The sequence below is a fragment of the Lycorma delicatula genome, chromosome 8 (assembly GCF_047948215.1).
Source record: "Lycorma delicatula isolate Av1 chromosome 8, ASM4794821v1, whole genome shotgun sequence".
Taxonomy (NCBI): domain Eukaryota; kingdom Metazoa; phylum Arthropoda; class Insecta; order Hemiptera; family Fulgoridae; genus Lycorma; species Lycorma delicatula.
The window spans coordinates 96,170,110-96,196,230 of NC_134462.1; the positions used below are offsets into that span (position 1 = coordinate 96,170,110).

General features: G+C 31.5%; 1 protein-coding gene across 1 annotated transcript in view; it reads left to right on the forward strand.

Moving 5' to 3' along the window:
* The window catches only part of LOC142328649 (uncharacterized), a 51,823-nt gene extending 27,776 nt beyond the window's left edge, over positions 1-24,047 (forward strand). The window contains exons 5-6 of the mRNA XM_075372533.1: positions 16,253-16,498; positions 23,160-24,047. Coding sequence (XP_075228648.1) covers positions 16,253-16,498; positions 23,160-23,315 — 402 coding nt within the window. The 3' untranslated portion in view covers positions 23,316-24,047. The remainder of the gene's footprint in view (positions 1-16,252; positions 16,499-23,159) is intronic.
* Positions 24,048-26,121: the final 2,074 nt, after the last annotated feature.

Genomic DNA, 26,121 nt, shown 5'->3' on the forward strand with positions numbered 1-26,121 from the left:
CCTTCTACTTTTAATCTGAGGCTTAAAATTGCTTCCCTTGTCCCTATACGTTTCCTGAAACCAAATTGGTCTTCTCCTAACACTTCTTCCACTCTCCTCTCAATTTTTCTGTATAGAATTCTAGTTAAGATTTTTGATGCATGACTAGTTAAACTAATTGTTCTGTATTCTTCACATTTATCTGCCCCTGCTTTCTTTGGTATCATGATTATAACACTTTTTTTGAAGTCTGACAGAAATTCCCCTTTTTCATAAATATTACACACCAGTTTGTATAATCTATCAATCGCTTCCTCACCTGCACTGCACAGTAATTCTACAGGTATTCCAGGAGCCTTTCTGCCATTTAAATATTTTAATGCTCTCTTAAATTCAGATCTCAGTATTGTTTCTCCCATTTCATCCTCCTCAACTTCCTCTATAACACCATTTTCTAATTCATTTCCTCCGTATAACTCTTCAATATATTCCACCCATCTATCGACTTTACCTTTCATATTATATACTGGTGTACCATCATTGTTTAACACATTATTAGATTTTAATTTATGTACCCCAAAATTTTCCTTAACTTTCCTGTATGCTCCGTCTATTTTACCAATGTTCATTTCTCTTTCCACTTCTGAACAGTTTTCTTTAATCCACTCTTCTTTCGCCAGTTTGCACTTCCTGTTTATAGCATTTCTTAATTGCCGATAGTTCCTTTTACTTTCTTCATCACTAGCATTCTTATATTTTCTACGTTCATCCATCAGCTCCAATATATCGTCTGAAACCCAAGGTTTTCTACCAGTTCTCCTTATTCTGCCTAAGTTTGCTTCTGCTGATTTAAGAATTTCCTTTTTAACATTCTCCCATTCTTCTTCTACATTTTCTACCTTATCTTTTTTACTCAGACCTCTTGCGATGTCCTCCTCAAAAATTTGCTTTACCTCCTCTTCCTCAAGCTTCTCTAAATTCCACAGATTCATCTGACACCTTTTCTTCAGGTTTTTAAACCCCAATCTACATTTCATTATCACCAAATTATGGTCGCTATCAATGTCTGCTCCAGGGTAAGTTTTGCAGTCAACAAGTTGATTTCTAAATATTTGCTTAACCATGATATAATCTGTCTGATACCTCTCAGTATCAGATAGATACTGGCTTTTTCCAAGTGTATATTCTTCTATTATGATTTTTAAATTGGGTGTTGGCAATTACTAAATTATACTTCGTGCAAAACTCTATAAGTCGGTCCCCTCTTTCATTCCTTTTGCCCAGCCCGTATTCACTCATTATATTTCCTTCCTTGCCTTTTCCAATGCTTGCATTCCAATCTCCAACTATTATTAAATTTTCATCTCCTTTTACGTGTTTAATTGCTTCATCAATCTCTTCGTATACACACTCTACCTCATCATCATCATGGGCGCTTGTAGGCATATAGACGTTAACAATCGTCGTCCGTTTAGGTTTTGATTTTATCCTTATTACAATGATTCTATCGCTATGAGTTTTGAAATACTCTACTCTCTTCCCTATCTTCTTGTTAATTATGAAACCTACTCCTGTCTGCCCATTATTATTATATGAGCACATATATAAAAATATCCTCGTCAAGCCTGGCATTTTCATATGTTACACAGTTCATTTACGGTATCTATATCATTGGGTGACAAAGGTCCCCTCTTTCATTCCTTTTGCCCAGCCCGTATTCACTCATTATATTTCCTTTCTTGCCTTTTCCAATGCTTGCATTCCAATCTCCAACTATTATTAAATTTTCATCTCCTTTTACGTGTTTAATTGCTTCATCAATCTCTTCGTATACACACTCTACCTCATCATCATCATGGGCGCTTGTAGGCATATAGACGTTAACAATCGTCGTCCGTTTAGGTTTTGATTTTATCCTTATTACAATGATTCTATCGCTATGAGTTTTGAAATACTCTACTCTCTTCCCTATCTTCTTAATTATGAAACCTACTCCTGTCTGCCCATTATTATTATATGAGCACATATATAAAAATATCCTCGTCAAGCCTGGCATTTTCATATGTTACACAGTTCATTTACGGTATCTATATCATTGGGTGACAAAGGACCATTTTTGGAACCAATTTTGGATACTACCTAATAAGAATATCCTGAATATTTGTTGCATGTGATTAAATTTTATTTTGTATAACTTAAACTGTTTCTGTTTTTAAATATTTATTAAATAGCAAGTTGTCTGGGTGTTAAATTTTCATTAAAATTCCAACTTTTGATTGTTGTTTTTCCTTAATTTAAAATACCTTTTTCCTCATTTGTTACTCTGCTCACGGGTGAGAAGAGTTTATTTTTTCATATTTATTTAGTTATATCTTTATTTATCATCTTGTTTTTTTTTTATCAAGTGCAATTTTCTCCAGTTTACATATTAGGTTCTCCAGGTTTAAGTTCAGTAATTCTGAATATCCATTCATTTCTTAAATTCTTAATAATGTATTAAACATTTATGTTTAATCTTGTACAATTCAAATAGTAGTAGCGGGTGAATTAGTGTTTGTAAGTATATGTTTAAAAAAATAATACGAACACAAAAAGGTTTAAGCGAAAAGGCAAAAGTTACGGTTTACGGTTCATACATGAGCTCTGAATACCATTATGCGTTAATGTAGCATAATTCACTTGACTATAAATAATTATGACATATCATGTAATATTAAAATTTAAACGTTAATAAATAATAGTCACATTACTTTATAGTTTTTGATATTAATATTTATAAAATATGGGTAATTTCAGAAAATTTTATTTTCTTTCTTCAGAATTATCAACTAAAGAACATTGTTAACATTATAATAAAGATGATGAAACTGCAGAACATAATTCTGGATGAAGAGTCATTTCAAAATTATTAGGCGATAATTAGAATAGTCGCGAGTGATTGATACGATAATACTATGTGATTAATACTAATCGTATTAATCACATAGTCAGAAGATTTGGATTCAGACTAAATCAAAATCACTTCAAAGAACTCATTTTGTTTAGTATTTTCCTTGTACCTGCATTCGAGTGGGGGTATCTGTATACACGTACCTCAACGGTCACGTTAGGTGTTCTCGTTCACTCTTATTAGAATACAACAAAACTTGTGCGTGTATAACCTCAAAAGTTCTGATCTGTAGAGCAAGTGGCAACTTCAATTAAAGCGTGCTAGTTAGTCGTTATATTCCAAATGGATCAATTCAAGCAATCACTGTACACAATTTTGATAAGTGAGTCATCTTTAAAACAATTAATTAATTATAAGGAAAGCCTTATTACAAAACAGGAAAAGCCTGGTTTTTATCTCGGTAAACAAATCGATTTTCTTAAAAACCAGGGTACCGATCTAGAGCAAGTTAATAATGAACAGTTTATCAATTTGCTTTTAGCTACGAAGCAACCCAAAATATTTACTGGGCGTGTAATTAAATGTGATGGTACAGACTGGAATCGCATAGAATTTCAGATACTTGGCAATATAAATATAGCTATGCCTGTCAAAATTTTTGACAATGGTGTGTGGCCCGCTACTGACGAGAAATTAAAAGAGCGTAAAGTGCCCTTGGAAGCAGAGTTATTATTTACTCCTGGAGCTTTATTAAGAAAGAATAAAAAATTAGTTGGTGACACTCCAGATTATGAAGAAGTTGTTACGGAAAATGGAATTGATCAAAATAAGTATAATCAGTTAGTAGCCAGAAGATTATCTCCCCTCTTTACATACATTCATGAAAGTGCAAAGAAAAATAATACCCCAGCGGTAGTAACTATTCCAGGAATAGGATGTGGGGTGTTTGCTGGCAAATTCAAAGGAAAAATGGGAGAAAAATTAGACACTGCATTGCAATATATTATTGAAAAGAATGCTGCAAATTATTCCAGTATAGCGTGTATATATTATGATCCATATAATGAATGTAAAGCGCTTTCTAAAGAAATAAATGGTATCAAATACAAAGTAAGGCCATTTTGCAGTTTTGGAAAGCCACAACTGTGTGCTCCTGAAGACTATCAAGAAAGCAATGAAGATTTCTCTAATTGTAAATTGTATAAAGTTGTAGCATGGGATCATTTCTCATTTTCTGGTAATGATTTCTTTGTTGGTAGTAGAGGAACTGATGATGGAATGGCAGGAGCTGCCTCTGACTTGATGACAGTAATAACTGGTGAAAAAGGAAAGTATGTTAAAGGCTATTATCTGCCTCCAGAAGGAAAGAAAAACTGGAAACAGGTTGTTGAAGAGAAAAGTATAAAATTACTTGCTAATAAAAATGTTAAAATAGTGGCAGAAGATAATTCTTATCTTACATTAAGCGAGTATGAACGAGGGCGCTCCATGTAAAAATTAAAACAATTTCAATTTTAATTCTCCAACGAAAATATTTGCATAGTTAAAAGTATCTGAAAAGTAAAATAACTGAACAAAATGTATTTAAAGTGTATACTTCCAGCTTGTAAAATAAATGCCTGTACACGAGGTAACTACTGCAATTTTTAGTTATGCTATTTTTTCTATTAATACAGTCTATTTTTAAAATACTTTTAATTCTTTCAATGCTACTCACAAAAGTGTTTTAAAGATACACTATATTTTTGAAAAAATTTCATGCAAAATATATAGATTATGCTTACAATTTTTTTTAAATTTTATTCAGTTTGTTATTGGGATTCACTTAAAAAATTTATTCTTGAAAGCTTTATTTAAAATATAATTTCTAAAACACTCCACAGACTATTATCTGGTGTTTTCATAAGTGGTGTACACGACTCTACTTTTTAAGGGAATTTTAATATGTTCCCAAAAAATGTTCTTGATTGTATATTTATTTTATTCATTTAATATCCTTGTTTCCAATAACAGCAAATTTAACTTACTTTTTTAATTTCATATTTTCCAAGTATGTCTAGTTCTTAATTAAAATGTATAAATTTTTATTGTTGTGGTTAATTCATTTGTATGTGTGCCAATTTTTAAGAGATAATACACACGTGCTTGCTTTACTAGTGTGTATTTGAGTCTTTTGAGTGAATGTATACTCAGTCACCCAATATTGTATTTAGTACAGTCATTGGAAGTTGTATATTACTGAATGTATTTTTGTTAGTTTGTTTTATACGATCCTATTCTTGATAACTTTCATTCCAAAAATATCTGTAACTCTGTATGAATACTGGCTGATCTACTTTTGCATTTATATATTCTTTTACCCTAATATGTGTAATTTTTTTTCTGCATCTTATGTAGCATGTTGTATTACCTGAGTAGATATCAAATTTAACATATCAGTTGCTAAATATATAAAATATTGCCAAATAATTTGTAACTAATAATGACATAAAGTTTCTGAGTGTAGACTTATCTGATTATTTTTTCATTTAGATTTAATTAATTAATTTTCAATAAAATAACTAAGTATAAAAACACTGATTAAGGAGATTTAAATTTAAAGGAAAAGATTTCAGTGTGAATCAGAAGATGTTAATCAGTCATTAATCACAATCACTTGTCAAAATCTGTCAACTGATTTAAAAATACATATGTACTAAAAAGAATAACGCAATACGTGTTGATTGATAAAAATAAATACTCATGGAATTATTAAACATTAAGTGATATTAATTCATTTCATTTCATTTCCTTTCCCCACAGTATGGTTTAAATGGTTTTTAAAAATCCATTTATGAATAGTAAAGCTTCACGTACATAAAAAAGTGCACATCAGTGAAATGACAAAATTGAAAAGCTTGGTTATTCATTTGACATTTGGGTTCATCCAAATATACCACCCAGTTCAGCGCCTCAAGGCGCTGATATTGCCAATCATTTAATAAATATACAACAATGTTCAGGAGCACATCATGCTTTCTGCAATTGTTTTATAAAAATGGTTAATCTGTGACAACTGTACAAAAAGGTTATTTCACAATCAGTTCAATTTTTCATGTCATGGTAGGTACTGTCTGTTCACACAATTAACTTAATTGGGTTAAAACATGTTAGGAAACAGGCACTACATTAAATTTAAAACATAAAGGAGCAAAAAAAAGTGTTACGATCTCAGAAAACACTAGTTGAATTCAAACATGCTATAAAACATAGTCCAAAATATTCTTCTACACATGTATTAGCATTGAATGTCGATGAACCATTGATCTGTCATATATATAAGAACTTAAGTTTTCATCCCTATAAAATTCAAATTGTTCAGGGATTAAAAGATGCTGATTTGGTTGCTTGCATGAATTTTTGTCACGAAATGTAGCAGCAATTGGATGGCAATGAACCACATATGTTTGTCAGATGAAGCTACTTTTCAACTAAATAGCTATGTAAATAAGCAGAACAGTCAATATTGGAGCACTGAAAATCCATTTCAGTTAACACCATTACATAGTCCAAAGGTAATAGTATGGTGTGTGCTTTCATAATCTGGCATGTTAGATAATTTTTTTTCAAGATAAAGAAACACTGCAACTGTTAGTGTAGTGCTTTACATACATAATCACGGTCAAATTAATTTTGAGGCAAGAATTAGTTCAATTTCCATAGCTTTGTGGTTCCAGCAAGACTACTACAAGTCATACTGCTTGTGAGTCTATTACTGTTTTATGAGAACTCTTTCCAAACCATACCAAATAAAAAAAAAATGGACATTATTTGGCTGGCTAGATCTCCTAATTTGTCCGCATGCAAATCTTTTCTTTGGGATTTGTTCAAGAGTAAGATGTATGTACAGCAACTATAAACATTAGCATAACAAAAATTAAAAATTCAAGAAGTTGCACACATTACACCAACTAAAAAACTGCTTAAAATTATGGTATTATAGTTCATTTTACTACTATATAGAAATGATGTTTGAAAAGCCCTTTGGATTTTACTGATAGGCCAAATCTATCACGGTCAACAGACTAATGTATTATCATCTCAATACATATATATTACACTATTTTATTATGCTATATTAATATTGGAACATGTTGTTCTAACCAGTGAGTTCACAGAATCAGTCCACCAATAATTGAGAAATGCATTTATTTAAATCAATTTCAAACAGCAGAACAAAGAGGAGTAGATTTTAATTATAATCAGGTCATATAAGACAATATGTACAGAAATAGTTTTTAGATTAGTTAAGGTATGGCTGCCTCAGATCAGTCTCGAATTCACTTTTGTTCATTCCATTTAAACACACAAGAAATAAAAAAGTGTAAGTCTCACAAATGAAGTTACAATTTATATTAACGGACTTACATATAAAACAATGCACAGTGAGTGGTGATTAATATCAGACATCTTTAATAATGAAAGCAGGTTTTTTTTTTAAATAATAGAGTAGATAAATGTTGGCGTATGAATATGTTTTATAATGCATTTTGATTTAATTAGCAATGCCTCAAAAATTAATATTGTAGCATTTAAAAACAGCAAAGGATATATTAATAAGTCAATTTTAACTTTTTTCCCCTCTATAAGTAAATATTTATATGTACAATACAATATTCTTTCAGCCTCTGCAAAGCACAGAATTAGAAACACTCTTACCTTTAATTTTTTTATTTCATCAAAATGCTTTTGGGCCTAAGCCCATCCTCAGTGATATCTTTTATAAATTCTTAAACTGTTTACAATGTTCACAATAACTCTATTAGCTTTTTACATTTTGTAAAAATTGTTTGTTTAAAATAAAATAAATTTAGAATAAATATTTGTTCAGTCAAGAATGAAAAATGTATTACATTAACTATTAACCCTTTATCATATCTTGTCTTTATATACCAAATTAAATAATTTTAATAAGAATGCCCCCATCAAATTCTGTTTGCAGATTTATAAGGCTGAATTCACGTTTTTATCTTTATTTATACAATTTATCAAAAAATTCCAATTTTTTATTACTATTTTCATCTTCAATATTTACTTTTTCGACTATTTCCAAATTATCTACTTCTTAACTAGTTATATTTTGATTATTATTTATCAAATGGTCAGCAACATTTGAGAAACCCATCTTTCTATTTTTAAATTATTTAAAATGTTCATTAAATATACCTTTAAATGATCTATTCATTTTACTAATATTTCTTTTAGCAGTTGTTGCATTTAATTTTATAAATATCAGAAGAATCATATTTATCTTTTACTTTTCCATTATTATAAAATGTTTAATGTTTTATTATATGATTATCAGGTTTTTATTTTTTATCATTATACACATCAATTAAGTTTTCTATAATTTTATTTCTGTAAGTGTATTTTACATAAACATTTTCACTATTTTTATTGTCATTTATGGGTAATAATGTATTTTTTTTTAAATTCTGAATTATATTTTATCAATCAATGACATATGATACCATTTTTTATAGCTATATCCTTTATACTACTTATTTTGTTATAAAATTCCCATTTATGTATTTTATTGCTCTGTTTATTATGTTCTTAAAAAAATATTAACCTTTTGGGACCAAGGATGATTAGAATTCATATTTATAATAATTCCATTTCAGGTAGGTTTTTTTATATATTCCAGTTATTTGATAGTTTTTAATTTTAATATATACATCTAAGTAATTTATTTTTCTGTTATGTTCCATTTCATGTGCCAATTTTAAAGTTTTATGATACAAATTTAATTTACTTAAAATTACTTCATGTTCATTATTTATAACCGCTTCATATATACCTAAAATATCATCCACGTATCTGACCCACAATAAAATTTTATGTACGTGATTTATGCCATATACTATTCTACTTTCAAATTCCTGCAGATAAATTTCTGACATTATAGCGGATTAGGAAAATCCCATGGGTAAAAAAACATTTTCTTGTATATGACAGGTTCCATTAAATTCAAAATAATTCTGCTTACATATATTTCTTAGTTTGATAATTTAAAATGAAATTATTATAAATAGGAATTCTGATCATCCTTGGTCCCAAAAGGTTCATATTTTTAAGAACATAATAAACATAGAAATAAAATACATAAACAATAAACAGGAATTGTATAATGAAATAAACAGTATAATCATAATATAACTAGTTTAGAAGATAATTTGAAAATAGTCAAAAAGATAAATATTGAAGATAAAAATGGTAAAAAATTTTGAAATTTTAGAAAAATTGTATATATATATATATACATGTACACATGAACTTAGCCTTATAAATATGCAGACAGAATTTGATGGGGACATTCTTATTAAAATTATTTAAATTGGTAAACAAAGATATGATAAATTAATAGTTATTGTAATACTTTTTCATTCTTGACTGAACAAATATTTTTTATAAATTTATTTTAAATGTTTTTTTAAATTTATTTTATTTTAAACAAAACATTTTTACAAAATGTAAAAAGCTAATAGAGTTATTGTGTAAATTGTAAACAGTTTAATAATTTATAAAAGATATCACTTAGGATTGGCTTAGGCCCATGTTTTGATGTAAAAAAATTAAAGGTGTTTCTCTAATTCTGTGCTTTGCAGAGGCTGAAAGAATATATATATACACATATAATAATATATATATATATATATGTATGTGTGTGCGCGCGCGTGTGTTAATAACAGTATCTTACATGATAAGAAGTCCTTAAATGAGGTTAATGTTTAATTCTTGGGAATAATTTTTGGATGAGGCATTGTTACGATTAAATGTATCATTTGTAGATGTATCATTTAGATTAAATATGTGATAAAAATAAATGTACCATTGCATATTTAAATGATTCTCAAACATCCCATTAATTAAATACATTATGGTCTTGCTCATTCTTATCTGACTATTATAATGAAGTCATGGGAAAGCAGTACTACGCCATATGAATCATACGTTCAAATTGCAAAATAAAGTTTTAAGAAATATTCTTAAGCCCCAAAAAGGGACGTGTGTAAATATGCTTTCAAGTATATGAAATAATGAGTAATTACTCTTTGTACATACAACATAAAATATCTTACTGGTGGGAAACTAGAAACAGAGATTACTATGGTGCAAATAAATGTTTTACTGAAAATAATCCATGTTTATGCTGCACAGGAAAATAGAAAATTATGGTGTTATGAATCCATTTCATTTGTGCTAGGAAGTTATTTACAAAAACCCTTCCAGCACAAAATTTACAACCTTGCACTAAAAGTGATGGTTTCCATTACCAAGCCCATGGTTGGTAACAACCAGTAAGGGATTACCAAGCCAACACAAGGATTACTACTGTTGGATGGGTGTAAAAAAAAGGTTTTACTGAGAATAATAACATAAAAGTTATATTTTCTTTAACAATTGATTCAAGTATACCAAACAACACAAATAATTTTTTTTTAATGTTCAACAGATGCATTATATTGTATAAAGGTTTTGGCCTTCTTTTTCAAGTTGTTTCTTTTTTATTTTAATTAAATAAAAATTTCATTAATTTTAATTATGTCTATAAATTGTAGTTATAATCTGATGATTCCTAAGCTGTTTAAAACATGAAATAAATCTATTTACATTATACGTGAAATTGTTTTGGATTAAATTGCTATAAATTCAACATTCCATATTTAAATAGTAAAATTATACATTTATTTAAATTTTGTAATTAGTTACTGCTTGATAAAACTATTTTACATTTTGATGTAATTTTTGTTAATGAAATTTTGGGTTCTATTTACTTTAAATGTAAACAATAAGAATATATTTCCAAAAACTTTGCCTTTGTGTATGTAAATATTTTTGTAAAGCTAAATATTTTATGTAAGAGTCATAAGGCTAAAACTTGCAACAGAAAGATAGTGTAAAAATTTCATATGGAAGAGATCCAACTCTCTAGATGACAAATACGTCTACATCCCCACTATTTTAAAATTTTACATAATTATAAGAAACATTGTTCAAAGTAAGCATCTTATGAGAGGACTAAGCTTGATTCCATTATTCAGTAATAAGCTCTAAAGTGGGTGGTAAATAATAAAAAGTCTTAACAGGAGAATATTAACCCAAAGAAGTAAGTGATTAGCAGAAGTCTGGAAATTAAGGTAGTGTATCGATCCTCAAGAATCTGCAGGGTGGAAATCCAAGTGATTAAAAATAGTTTTATAACTCACAAAGTAAATACAAACAGATATGGAGTTATTAAAAAATTGTTCTAATAACAGAAAAATTAGAATTGTGCTTAATCAGCTAAGAACTCAAAATTGCAATGTATTTAAATTGAACAAATTCTTTACAAAAATCATATAATTGATAAAAAATAGTCATTTATAGTTGGAGCTATGACATTATGAAAATTAATTTTTGTGTGCATGAAATACAAATAAACCAACACAGTTGTACATGTTTGACAGAAGTGTGTGGTACTAAACTTTTAGAAACACCACAAGTAGAGAGAGGCAATTCTCTAATTGCACATAATTACTTAAGTTTCTATCCTACCATAAATATAATATTTACATCAATATAAGTGTATAGAAATGTTTAAAAATTTGTTGGCATATAATGGAATTGACTGAAGCCAAGGTAAACAGTTCACACTGATCTTCAATGAATGAAAGTTAAGTTAATGGAAGCTGATAAAAATATTTCTTTTTGTTAAAATAAGTGGCAGCCTGTTTACACTATATATAATTCCATTCAGTATCGGTCCCAACGTAAGAGTTATGTCACCCCTAGAAGTATTTTTAAAATGACTCACCTCAGGTGCACTGTCTGCCATCAGTGGGTTAAGATATTAAACATTACTTTTTATGACAAGTTCTTATTCTGTAGCAAACCATTTATTGTATATTTTACACTCAATATGTACAAGGATATTTTACACTCAATATGTACAAGGATATTTTACACTCAATATGTACAAGGATATTTTACACTCAATATGTACAGGGATATTTCACACTCAGCATGTGAAAGTTATTAACACACTGTAACCATATGATGTTTATTAACTCACTCAGTTTGACAAAATCAGTATATTAAATACAAAAAACAGATCATCTTCATTGCATTATTTATTTTTTTTGTGAGGAGGGGTTATGTATGCTCCATAAGGGGCAGTGTCGGCTTTGCTACAGGTTCCGCAAGGTGTTAATTAAAATATGTATGTGTTTCTGCACCCTACCGACTAAACCTAAACCCCCTCATCAACTCTCCCTGTCTGAGGCCAGACCGGCATTGAAGCATTACCACAGCCCCAGCAGGAGAATTTAGACTCAGGGGACTCAGAGTCCCCGTGCATCATCACTGTCGCCGATCCATGCAAGCACAGACCAGTGAACAGCTCAGCAGGGAGCTGTCCTTCACCCCATCGTCCTCTGGTCATGCTCTTCTGCCTCTCTCACAGGCCTTTTCCCAGAAACTATCATTCCGCTGGCGGCACTGTAGAAATCCTACAGATACCCAGCTCAGTCAGCCAGTATTCCAGTTCTCTCTCCTATTTCCTTTGTACTGAGAATATTTGATACCAGTTTCCATTGTCTGGTTTCTTTCAACATAGATTCTATCACATTTTATGGTGTCAAGCTGGCTAGTTCAGGTGAGATCCTAAAAGCATTCCATCTGTCACAAACAAAAAACACATGTTCCAAGGTATCTTCCACTCCACAACATATACAGTCAGATGAGGGATCTTCTTTTGAACCTGTTTAGGTATGCCCCAAATCCCCTGTGGCCTGAGAGGAACTGCATGAGTAAGTATGACACCCCCCACACCCCTTCCAGACCCAGGATTCAGGTCAGGGAATCAGATGCCTGGTCCACGCTCCTTTAGTTGAGGCTTCCCAGAATGCCTGCCATTCTTCCAGCATTATTTGGTTTGACTGTTTCTTGGGAACCCCATCATGAATTCTGCAAATCAAATTAATTCTGAGGCTGATCGGTGGCACACCGGCTTTTACTCTGACCGCTGCCCTAGATACTGTTCAGTATGCTATAGCTTACGCAATTGCCAGTCTACACTGGAATGACTGTAAAAGCCCACCACTTCTCTTAATTTCTTGAACTGACCTTCAGGCTGGGACCGCATACAACAGTATAGATGTTGCTACTGATAAAATATGCTTCCTTACACTAGCTCTGGGTCCAGACTTTGTCGGTATCAGTTTTCTTAGAGCAATCATGGTCCTCTCAACTTCTGCAACAACCTCCCTGGCATGGGTAGAAAATTTCCTGGATCTCTCAAAGTATACCCCAGGGTCAAATCGTTGGCGTATGTGACTATCTCAGAGCCCCCCCCCCACCCCAGTAACTCCATGTGCAGAAGGCCGTTGTAAGCCACATTCCAAAGTATTGGCCCAAGGACCTAACCCTGTGCGACACCACCAAACATAAGTATGGACGAGAAGGTCTTTCGGTCCTTCCTCTGTATCCATCAGTGGAGTTTGTTTGTGCAGATACCTGTTGATGACTGTCAACAAGTATCGGTTCACACCTTTTGCTCGCAGCACAGCCAACACCACAGAACGCTATTAAATGCATTCCGTATGTCCAGGAAAATTAATAGTGGAATTTGTCTCTTCCTCCTTGTTCATAGCCCATCACATCATGTAGTTAATAACATAAACAGTAGAGCGCCTCTGGATGAAGCTGTACTGATTGTCTGAGAAACCATCAGAGAGCTCTATCTCCTCCTCCCGTATTCATCTAGCAAACATCCGTTTTTACAGTTTTCCTATTGAATTAATAAAACATATAGGTTTATAATTCTTATTCTCCTGCATCCAGTTTCCAAGTTTAGGGACCAGGACAATGTAAATCTCCTGTTCATGTAAATCTCCAGGACAATCTCCTGTAAATGGAGGAGTTATTCATCTTTAAGTGATGCTTTAATTTTCCTCAATGCAGAGACTAGCTGTATAACAAACATCATTACTTGTATCTCTGATGGTTTTTATTGATCTCAATAATACAGATTGGAACAAATTGTAGCAAAAAATTCTCACTTGGCCCAATTTAAGTTCTTAGAATTAAATAGGAAAATTGGTTCCAGAGCATCTAATTTGCTAACAAGGTTATTCATCCCTATATTGCAGCCATCCCATGCACATCCATCTACTAAAGAAACAACACTCAAGTATTATATAAATATTTAATTTGTTACTCTGAACTTATCATGAATTGATTAGGTAGTGCCATATCTCTCTTGGACTTGTAATTGCAGAATTATCAAGACTTCATTAAATATATGACAATGTATAGGTAGTCTCTTAAAATGTGGAGGAATTCTTTTGCAGAATTCACCAGTTAAGGGGCACCTATTAAATTTATAGTTGGATGGACTAAAAATTAATCTGACTATCCATTTTGAAGTTATCAAGAACTGTAACTTCTACTCATAATGTATATCCAGATAGTAGCTGTATAGGGATCATATTTTTCTTATGTTAAATCACATTTTTACCAATGATGGCTGATTGCTGGAGCATGTTTATATTTTTAAACCAGAAATTACATTTGTTTTTTTTATAACTAATGAATGAGTTGACAGATTTCGGTGTGGTTTTTGTGAAATGATTTCTTATTCCTCAAGAAAGATGTTTAATAATTTAAATATCCAAATTGCATACTGCTTTTTAATTAGTTTTTCATATAATTGAATTTTTATAAGAGTTCATCATGTAAACATGGTGGCCAACGTGTTGTCAACGCCAGTAGTTGCTAGTGACCAACATTCCTTGTGCATGAGCCAACCTGAGAATGTTAAAAAGTGGTAGTTATTTTAGAAGATAAAATTAAAAACTACTAATGACATTTTAAAATTCATCTTCTTGATGAATTGCATAAGTTAAAAAACTTGGAATGAAATGACAACAGGATATATCATCAGAGAAACACAAAGTACTAACCTAACCAAGATTTTGAAGAAGATAATGAAATAATAAGGTGGAATCCCATTAATTAGAAGCTAATTACAGCTCCTCCTTTACTGATAATGTGATTACATTTAATAAGTCGCATATTATATGTCTGAAGAAGATGATTGGTATCAAAATTTAACATTCCCATAATTGAAACATTGTTTTTAATTTAGATGTTCAACTTATCCTTTAATTTTTAATTCAAACTAATTTGTTTTTACGTAAATTTCTATAAACAATCATTATTATATTATTAATAGACAGTGAACTATTTTTACTAAATCACCTCTTACAGGTCTGAAGAGGGTGATATTAGGGTGGAAGGGAATTTGGGGATACTCCCCACATTATGGAGAGTTATTCCCCATAAACATCAAATCATTGAAATAGAATAGAAATGTACATTAATAATAATAATTTGTGCATTTTACTGTTAAAAGCATTTCAGAATTAATAAACTTCCATTATATTCTTTCTTCGCTTTGAATATGTTCCAATCACAAATTGTCCCCTACAGTTCTTCCATTAAGAAGAACTAATAAGGTAAGGACATGTTCAGTCCTTCCACATGGATGAATTCCATTTTCAGACTGCTTCTTGCTTTATTCTTTTTATTAGCTGTTGCTATGCTTGTATCTGTTGCTTACATTTCACTTATTTGTAACATTTTTATCTAATATATTACGATTAGTTTTGAGTTAACTTGGTGTATTTTTGTTTTTTCACATTTATAATGAATCTTCTCAGTTCTACATTATCTATATTACCTTAATGTAAAGCCTAGAGCTACTTTTCAATTTATTTATTTTCTTATTCTCTTTCCTTGAACTACAAGCAAAAGACATTCCGCTTGTGAAATAATGTGAAATGTCTTCATTTTCATGTGAATAATATGAAATTCATTGTCACTCATTTGTTATTGGATATTAGCCTGTTGTTATCGTGTAAGTAAATCGTAAACATTTACATATTGACATTCAGTTTTAATATTTCACCTGGCAGCTGTGTGTCATAACTATTATTCTGTTCTCTGAATCATTTATTTTAAATTTTCATTGTTTTAAATTGAATTTTACCATTACCTATTTGTTCTCATCATTATAGCATTAAATGTTATTGGAAACATGATATTTACTCTTGACTTCATTTTCTGCTTTAAAATACGTAATTAATTGGTAACTTTCTACAACTTGTTTGCATTAGTTATATGGTTAATTATGTGTTGTGAATGTTTTAAAAACAAAATCAATTCTTTTCAAAACCAGTTATAAATTTTTAAATTCCTCAAAAATACACATTATTATTAATTTCCTGTGGTATATATTTATGTGTGTCTGTTTTTTTCAATATTCTTTTACATGGCTTTATTATTTATAACTTTTTACAGGGATCTCAGGATGTAAGGGCATCAGCAACTGCTAAAGCTACAGTTGCTGCATTTGCAGCTAGTGAAGGCCATGCTCACCCAAGAGTTGTTGAGTTGCCAAAAACTGAAGAAGGGCTTGGTTTTAATGTTATGGGTGGAAAGGAGCAAAATTCTCCAATATACATTTCTAGAATAATTCCAGGTGGTGTTGCAGACAAGCATGGTGGTCTAAAAAGGGGTGATCAACTTCTTTCTGTCAATGGTGTTGTGAGTTGTATTTTATTCATTTATATATTTGTTTATCCATTGATATGATGTTTATTTTTTACTTGCATATTCTGAAGGAATAAATATATTACGATATTATGAAATAAGTTAGCAAAGATTTAATAAAATTTATAACTGTTGATGTGCATTTCGTAGTAATAGATAGATCTCTTTTCTTCATGAAAGCTCTCTCTGTAACTTTGCCATTCTCATTTTATCTTTCTCTCAGTATAATTCCTATATCCTTTTATTTGTCTTTTATATTTCATTTTTTGTCTTAGTTCTTAGACTATATATGCTTCTGTATTTTCAAATTAACTAAATTGTGATTTATTTATATAAGGCCAACCATTCAAGTTCATCTTTCTTTACAAGATCAATCTATCTAATTTTCAACATTTGTTTACTTTCCTTTCCATTCTTCTTTTCCTACTGTCTATGTTTCACCAAATTTCTAAACTCAATATAAGCATATTTGATAATAATAGATGTCTTTTCTGCAAGAAAGCGCTTCATGGTTTTGCCAGTCTCTTGTATTTTTCCCTCACTTCATCTCTTCTTTGTAATTTTACTAACTAAATAACAATTTTCTGCTGCTTTTGGTATATTTTGATCCTATGTAATTCTTAATTTTATCTCTTTTTTTTTTATCTCATTTCATTATCTTTGTTTTAGTCGCATTTATTTTTAAATAAAAATTCTCTCCTAACAGAGTAAATCCATACCATTCAAAATGTTTTCTTATTAATTTTATGTTTCTATTAAAGAACACTGTCAAGGTGACATCCTTGTCTTGCTCATTTCTGAACCTTTTTGTTTCTCATTTTATATCTGTATGTTGAAAGTGTTGAGTGTTTACTTTTAATTGCATTTGTAATTTTTAAGTAATTACTGATAATTTTCTAAGTAATTATTTTTCTTTTGTAATTACTGATTTTTTTAATATTGTTGCTGAATGGTTTTGACGGAACTTGGCAATTTAAAACCTTGCGATAGCCCTGAAAAGAGCTGTTTGAGGTTTTTTGGAGCAGTGGCCTTGAAAACGGCAGTTTGTTCATTTTATGAGGTAGCTCTGAGAAGGGCTGCCGGTCCGGAAGCTAGTTTCCAGCGATGTCAGCTCGGCTGTATTTATGGAGTTGCAGCTTGTTGTCCATTTGAATCAGACTGAGCTTCCCCTCTAGTGGCATTTGAATTCCCACTGCAGTATGGCATTGGTGCCCCCCCCCCCCTGTGACAGGTCGGGATCAGTCGAGGCAGTTCTACCTGAGCGATCCCACGCCGGGCCGACTCCTGCTGCTGGGCCCACCAGCTGGGTTGATTGAAGCCTGATGAGCTGGACCGGAAGGTAGCATCTGCATACAGTGGCTCCCTTGGTGGACCAGCCAGGGGCCTGCTGCTCTGGCTGGGATGTTTGCATCCGCTGGGAGGTCCCATGTTGAGCCGGCCAGGGAACTTTTTTCTTCCATCTTTTTCTGCTTCTTTTCCAGTTGGTGGTCAACAAAAAATCGCCGCACAGTCTTCATCCACTCTGAGGTAAGTGCCTGAGGCCGAATATGGATCTTGGAAGTAATCATTGAGACTCTGGATCAGCTTCTGGTGCCTCTTGCACCTGTTGAAACAGAGAAGTGGTGATGACTTCTTGCAGTTGGGGTCTAACTGCTCCACTCTCTTCTTGACCACATTCAGTTGGGTATAATCTATCTTCATGCTGCATCATTTTAGTATTTTCCTCTTCCACCAGTTCTCTTGACAACAGATCTAGTAGTTCATTCTTCCAGCCAGGACAATGTTCTAATGTAACCTTGAAACTTTGAACCTATAAGGCTCAGTGAGCATATTTTGTTTTCTGCCTGGTGGCCTACCTTTGCCATGTCAAAGCCTTGTCTGTTCTCAGGATGAATGTTCAGTCTTTGAGGTATGGTCAATATTATTTGATTACACACACCAGGGTAAGTCATTCAAGCTCTGGAATGATGTTTCTTCTCTGCCTTTAAAAGCTAGCTGGCATATGAGATGACTCTTTGCTCCCCATTTTTGGCTCTGGTAATGCATAATTCCCCAGTCCTCACTAGCTGGTGTCGGTTTGCAAGACAAAAGTTCTGGATCCGGTCAAGATAACTTCAACGATTGTCTGAAGGCCTGCTGAATAGCTCTGAAGGCTTGCTGTGCAGTGTCTGCCCATTCCCAGTGTTTCCCCCACAGTAGGTCAGTCAGCGGTGCAGAAAGCTCTGAGAACCTTAATATATATTCTCACAGCCAGTTACAGATGCCGAGGAATTTCTGCAGCTCTTTTCTTGACCCGGGAGTCTTGTGTTCGCTGATAGCCTGTAGGTGTTGCCGCTGCAGAATATTGTAGTCTAACACACCTTGTTACTCCTTCAGCCAGTTGTGACCTAAGATGATTTCTTCCCAAAGTTCCAAGACTAGCAGAAGCATTGTGAGAATTTTCATGTTGCACCACTCCCGTGATATGGCACAGTAACAGCTCAGCTCTTCCAAAGCTGAAGATGGCAGCAGAATCTATGGCTGTCTTCGTGAGTTGTCCTGCTACTTTAACTGTGATTCTAGGGATGCCCAAGCCTAGTGGATTGAAGGCCTCAGTTGGCTGCACAGCCAGGATCTTTATTCATTTCCCTGCTGCGACTTCTTTATTGGGTAGTCCCTGTGAAAATGGTGCTCTGGGCATTAATGACATCACAGAACCAATCTCCTTCTACATTGAATTGCCTTGTCAACTGTTGTAGCCACAGAAGTGTCCAGTTGAAACTCACCTACTTGATCTAATGAGCTTCGCCCAGAACTATCACAAATTTTGTGACTACTCTTCACAGATCTACTCTTGCAGCTTGGATCTCCTACTTGTCTGCTTCAATGCAGATGGACTGATGCAGCTGATTGTCAAAATCATGTATGGTTGCTGCTAGCAGTGAATTTAAATTTGGGGTCTGAGCTGCTCCAGCAATTGGTAGTGAGGCAACTTCACTACCGAGAGTAGTCTGTGAATGAGTTTCCTCTTCTGCAACAGGAAAAACTCTGCTGATTCATTAGCTCCTTGCATTCATCTCTAAAGTTTAACTTGGCAGTAATCTGCAGGCGGGGTTATATGATGCCGACATTGGTCAATGAACTCGGGCCAATCAAATTGTAAATCTTTGTATTGCCTGACCCAGGACAGTGACTTTCAGCTGCTTTTCAGCATACTCAACCCATTGTTCGACAGGCACTCTGTCCTTGTAGCTAAGTTTGTAGACGAGAGAGAAACAGTTCTGGGTCCTCATGTAGTAGGCTGCGCTGAAGGTTGCCCACAACCAGAATGCTGCACAGATGCCCACAACCAGGCAGTCAATGTTGCTGGGTGCCTTGTGTGTTGGTCTGTAAGCTAACATGTGATCAAGAGAGGGTATGACTAGGTCCAGTCTTCTCGTCCAGACGATCTTCATCCCATACTGGGCACCAATATATAAAAGTTTTTAGTTATCTAAAAAATTTTATAAGTTTTTTACATTTTTAAATATTTTTTTACATCTATACATAAGTTGTTGTTTGTTCATTGTTAGAAATTTAATTTGTACTTTGTGTAATGTCTTGCACTTTATAACTAGTGCGTATGTACTACTACGAAATCACTTATATCTTGTTAAAATATCTGATGAAATGAGTTTAGTGATAGTAAAACACGATTTGATCAAATCTTAGGAAAACAGAATACAGGCATTTTTCCGTGCATTGAAAGATAATACAGTTTTCATAAACAAACCTTTATCAACTAATATTGTTAGAGCCAAAGAAAAGGGATGGAATGACATAAAGATGAAATCTGAAAAAAGCATTCGGCAAACTATGGCTGTAGGTCAACTATCATTGAAAGGAAGATCAACAAAAATATTACACAAAATAAAAAATCAAACTTAAAGAATAGGAGAAAGACTTTGTAAATATTTTAGGGAAATTTGAAATCCCTACTGACCAGCTGATACCAGGTGCGCTTAGCATTTTTAGAAGTAATATTCAGAAAGGCCTTGAATTTGCAGAATCCAGTGAAAATAATCCTGTTCAAACATCATCATTAATAAGCACCATTAAAAATAATAACTTAGAATGACCAATTTGAGAGTTCATCATCATCCACTGATAGAGGTAAAGAAAATATATTATTAAAAAAAAAGGGAACCAAGATCCTAAAAACAGAAGAATCAGTTTATCAACTGGCTCTTATTGAACAGTTAAATTTAATTAGGACACAAAAGAGATATGAAGAATAAAAAATAAAACAACATGAGAATTATCTCAAAAAAAAAGCAAAATGATAAAATATTTCAAAATGGAAACTAATCTGACATATTTCAAAATGGAAACTAATCTGACCTTGGCTGGACTTGTTTAAATTAATTTTTTGTACCCTGCCAAGTATAAAGTATAATTATTACTTAAAAGGTTATGACAAAGTGGTCTTATTTATTAATGCTTTTTTTCTGTTTTAATTTTTTAAAACATTTCCTCATTTTAATTATAATTATTTAGTTTTCATCTATTTTACATTATTAAGTTACATTAATTTCTATTTTGTTTATTCTTGATTTTTTTGACAATATGCGACAAATACAAGATATCTTTTACTTTTGTACAAAGTAAAACAAAACAAATTAATAACGGGAAAGTATAAATGAAAAAAGTACTGTATATAAAACCTAACAAAAAAATATTAAGCTACAAAATTTGTAACAATACAGCCAGGACGCAATTTCACTAATCTGTCCTCTCCACCACAACTCTATCTTTCCCCTCACCACCATAAATTCGTGACCATCTTCCACCTCATCTTCATCTAAATATATTCTCTCATCTACATTACAAATATCATTAATATGTTTTGCAATATTATGCAGCACAGCACGGGCAACAAAAATTTTAGCCAATTTTTACTCAACAGAGGTGGAGTAAAATTGGAATCTTATTCTTATCTGGCCAAACACTTTATTGTTACTTGCTTTCTGCAGTTTGTATTTTATTGAATATTGTTCTCTAATCTATGCCAGATGCGGAAATGGGGTTAGCAGCCAAGGAACAGACTATCTGCTACTATGACTATCTATTACTATGACTATCTGCTAAGACAGGCATTCCCGTAAAATTTGAAATTTCATTATAAATTATGCTGTACCTCCAGATCTGGCTTCCAGGCCATGCAGCTTCAATGCTTGTTATTTTCTCATCTGCATAACATGATGCTTGAATATTAATATTACCATAGCCTTTTCTGTTTATGTAATTTTTTATCTTAAGTGTGTGCAATCAGGAGTACCAGTTACAGTTGGAGTTTTGAATCTGTTACTCCACTTTCCTTTGGCTTGAGCAGTTTCAGCAGCATTTCATGGAAACTTTTTTGGCTTAAAAACTGACCACTGAAGAATATAATTGAATATTGTTGCAGTACTTCTTTGTACACTGAATTTCTTAACAAACATTTTGAAATCCTGTATCTGGTGAATACAGATATTCACCAGAATATTTTTCTCAGAAGAAAAATTTCTATTTTTTGTTGTGCACTTAAAACATCTTCTAGTTTCATTTGTTTAAAATAAATGCAAATTTATCAAATGTCCAACAGATTTTTTTCTCAAAATGCTCCTTGTTACCAGTTGTTATTGATGATATTCTGTATGCCCTATAGTTTTTACATTATAAATGCTGATAAATATAGTAAATGCCATTAAGATGCATTTATTTATAAGTACAGTTTTAGTAATTAGTAAATGTTTTCTATATGGTTATTACTAACTGAACAGTGAGCTAGTAATTATTTATAAATGTATTTAAAAGTTTCATTTTATTACCTAAATTTTGGTATTTACTTATTAGTAGTGGCAAATAAGTGAAATTCCATTAAATAATGACAGATCTAACTGAATTAATAATTATTTATTTTTTAATCACAAATACTTCATTCAGTATTTACTGAAAAAAGAGCTACTAAAGTAATTGCTGATTTTTATTCACCCCCCTTTATGTATCATTTTTATATTAGCGTTTAACATACAAATGCCTATATTTGAAATTTTTATCTATTTAATTCAGATTGGTAGGATACTATTTAATTTTTATAAGATTGGTACATCATTATTAGTGATTTTAGCTACAAATTACACAGTTTTTAATTGATGAAATATATATATATATTAAATATATATGATATTGTAATATATTGAAAATTAACAAAAAAAACTGTTAATAACACTTTAAAAACCTGATAACTTCCAGTAGAATTTATTCATTAAAATAAGACTTACTTAGAGAGTTGGAGCTTCTACAGATATATTTACAAAAGGTATTGCTTTTATGATTAAAAAATATGTAAAAACTCTTTGATACATACTTTTTCTACGTAAACAATGAAAAAATGCCCTGCTGTACTGTGTAGACAACACATTTAATTAAAAGACTTTAATAAAAGCATTCTGCAGAAAAAAGTAGAAAAATAATTCAAGTAACACATCAACTGAAATAAAGGTTTGGTCTAGTCTCACTAACACCTCCCTACTTTTTGTTTTCAGCCAGATTATACAAATAACTGTAAATTCATTTTTTATCCATCTTACTTTGTTCAGTGAATAACCTTTTAATGATAAAGAAATTAAAAAATTTTTTTTTAAATTTGTTTCAGTCTGTGGAAGGTGAAAATCATGAGAAGGCAGTTGAATTATTAAAACAAGCTCAAGGTTCAGTAAAACTGGTTGTACGTTACACTCCTAAAGTACTTGAAGAAATGGAAATGAGATTTGATAAACAGCGTGCTGCACGTAGGCGACAACAGTATTAATTTGTGTTTATACAATACTTATTTGATTAAATAATATGTTATTAATGTATATTTAAGGTGTACAGATGGTCAGTTTAATTGATACTGTAAAATACATTTAATGTAACAGTTAATTTAACATTGATTCTGTCTGATAAAAATCCCTATTTTCTGCTATTTCTAAATTCTTAAGATATAGGATAAATCATTGAACTTTTAGAAATTGATGTATTTGAGAATGGATAACTTTTATATGTGAAAATTTTATCATACTTTCTAATATTTTTATTTTCTCATTTATTTAAAATTGTGTCAAAGGATAAATTTAATTATCTAATAATTAAGGTAGAATAATACACATTGCTATTTATAAATTATAATTTTTATTTTTTTACTATAGTGAAGATCAGAATTTGTGCTGTGAAATTATTTATTTTTGATTACATTCATGCTTAAAAACTAATAGTTTATTATATCTTATCTTGTTAAATCACTTTTATGTGTAATTTTGGTCTTAACAATTTTTGTTTTGAAGTTATAAGTTAAAAAAAAATGTTAAGAGTCCTTGTTATTTTGACAGAGCTGCTTGTTATATGTACTTTTTACTTAATTATTGATGTGTGTTAATTTTAATAAATATCTTATAATTAAAAATTACATTCATGTTTTTATTTATTTTTTTGAAATAATTTATATTAATTTTTTGTTTTTGTTTTGAACAAGACTGTAATAAACTATTCCAATTACAGACAGTTGGTCGGTCATGCATCTTTTTTAAACTTTTTTCCATTTTCCTTAGGTGAGTGCCACCAAAAGATTCGGTCAGCTGCCACCCTGATTCCATAATGTTGGGAACCTTTCTGAGCCTGTGGAACTGCCTGAACTCTGTTCCCTCTCTGAAGATTGAGTACAGAAACGCCAAACTAGTGCAATCATAAAATCTTAATTTTTAGTGCTTGTTCAATTTATTTTTTTTGTGCTTTCTTGTCATGCAAACAACCCCTGGATTTTTTATAACAATAATAATATATCTTGATGGAAAAGTAGAATGCAAACAATTTAAGAGAATAGTGTGATTTATTAATTTTTTTAGAATCCTCAAACATCAGTGTGTGCATTGCAAAATGTTAACAACAGACAAATTCTGTTACAGGCTATGTTATATGTGAATTTTCACCACTTTACACACACTCCACATTCATTCCATATGTTGTGTGTAGATGTAGTTACCTAGATCAAAAAGGTATACTTGTTATTTACTTTTAAATGATAAAAGTCTGCTGCAGCAAGTTAAGATTTGTATCCTCTACAAAATAGTTTGAAACAGTTGTTAAAGTAGGCTCTTAACCTTTTTTTTAATAAGCTGAAACTGGTCACAGAAACTGAACTGGTATCTGTTCAAGGAACAGTTCCATGGTTTTTTTGTATAATTTTCTGAATATCCATTGTGAGGGAAATTCTCTTGTAATCATTGTTCTTTCTCGTGGTATTTAAAAGTAAAAACTGTCAGATAATGTAAAAGTACAAAAACTTGGCATTCAGTCAGTAATGTTTTTATTTACATTTAATCTACATTCACATCAGGATATAAGTGTAAGTTCTTTAGTTCAGCATCTAAAATGAAATGGAAGTGAATGAACACTACAAAATTTTGAGCCCATCAGCCAATTCTAGAGTCCACAGCCAGTTTTCATGTTTTGGCTAACATATTTCCATTTCATGACTGTTTATGCTTTTTTGTAAATTTTATTTGTTTAAAAGAACCTTATGACAGCCTCTCCAGATACAGAATGATGAATATTTATTAATCAAATGAATCTTTATCAAAAGAGCTGCGAAATCAACATATGGGAGATAGTGAATGAAAATAAAGGTTCATTTAATTGAAAGTACTCATTATTTTATACTTCCTTATTTTAATATTTCACAAGTTGTTTTACCATATTAATCATGGTATTTATTCTTAATACGCTATAAAATTTCCATTTCAAGTTCCATACACATGCTTCGAGCTTGTATGGTGAGTTAATCAAAATAAAATTTTACACTGAGCAGAAATTGCCAGTATTGTGAATAGTTAGAACTGTTGTCAGTGTGATTTGATTATAAGTTAATCTGAATATGCATAGTAATCCTCCAAGGCTTTTAAATCATTTTAAGTTGTTTGACTGTCTTTTGAAATTATATCCTACCTTGTTGGAATTGTGCTAATACTGCAAACAGAACTTCATCGAGAAAGAACACCTTTCGCTCAGTTATATGTTCGCTTGTCATGTCTTTACATGTCTTTCATTCTCTTTTTGAGTTAGATTGGCAAGATGAAATAAGATTAAAAATATTTTATCCACTATAGATATAAGTAAGTGTATTTACTGTATATCTTACTTGTAATTACGCAAAACTTAGTTTGCCAATTACATTGCACTGTAGGAATCAAGTTATTGCAGGGTGACAATAAACAATAAATTTTGTATAGAGATACAGTTCCAGCCCTATAAAAATCAGACCACAGAACTGTTTTATGTACAAGGTGACATACAAAATCGTTCCAACGGTTGGTTTTATCAAAAAATATTTATTTGGATCGTAATACAGAAAAATAACGCGTGTTTATTATATACCTGGAAATTATGTACTCCTTATCACATGTTCAATATGACCACCATCACGTCTAGCAACTTTAACATGAACTTCTATGTTGTTTACTTTATCTCATTTACCCTCGGTTATCTTGTTGCACGCCTCAATGATCAGCACTCTCAGTTCCATCACTGTATGAGGATGTTTAGGGAAAATTGTTTCCTTTAGAAATATCCGAAGAAAATCA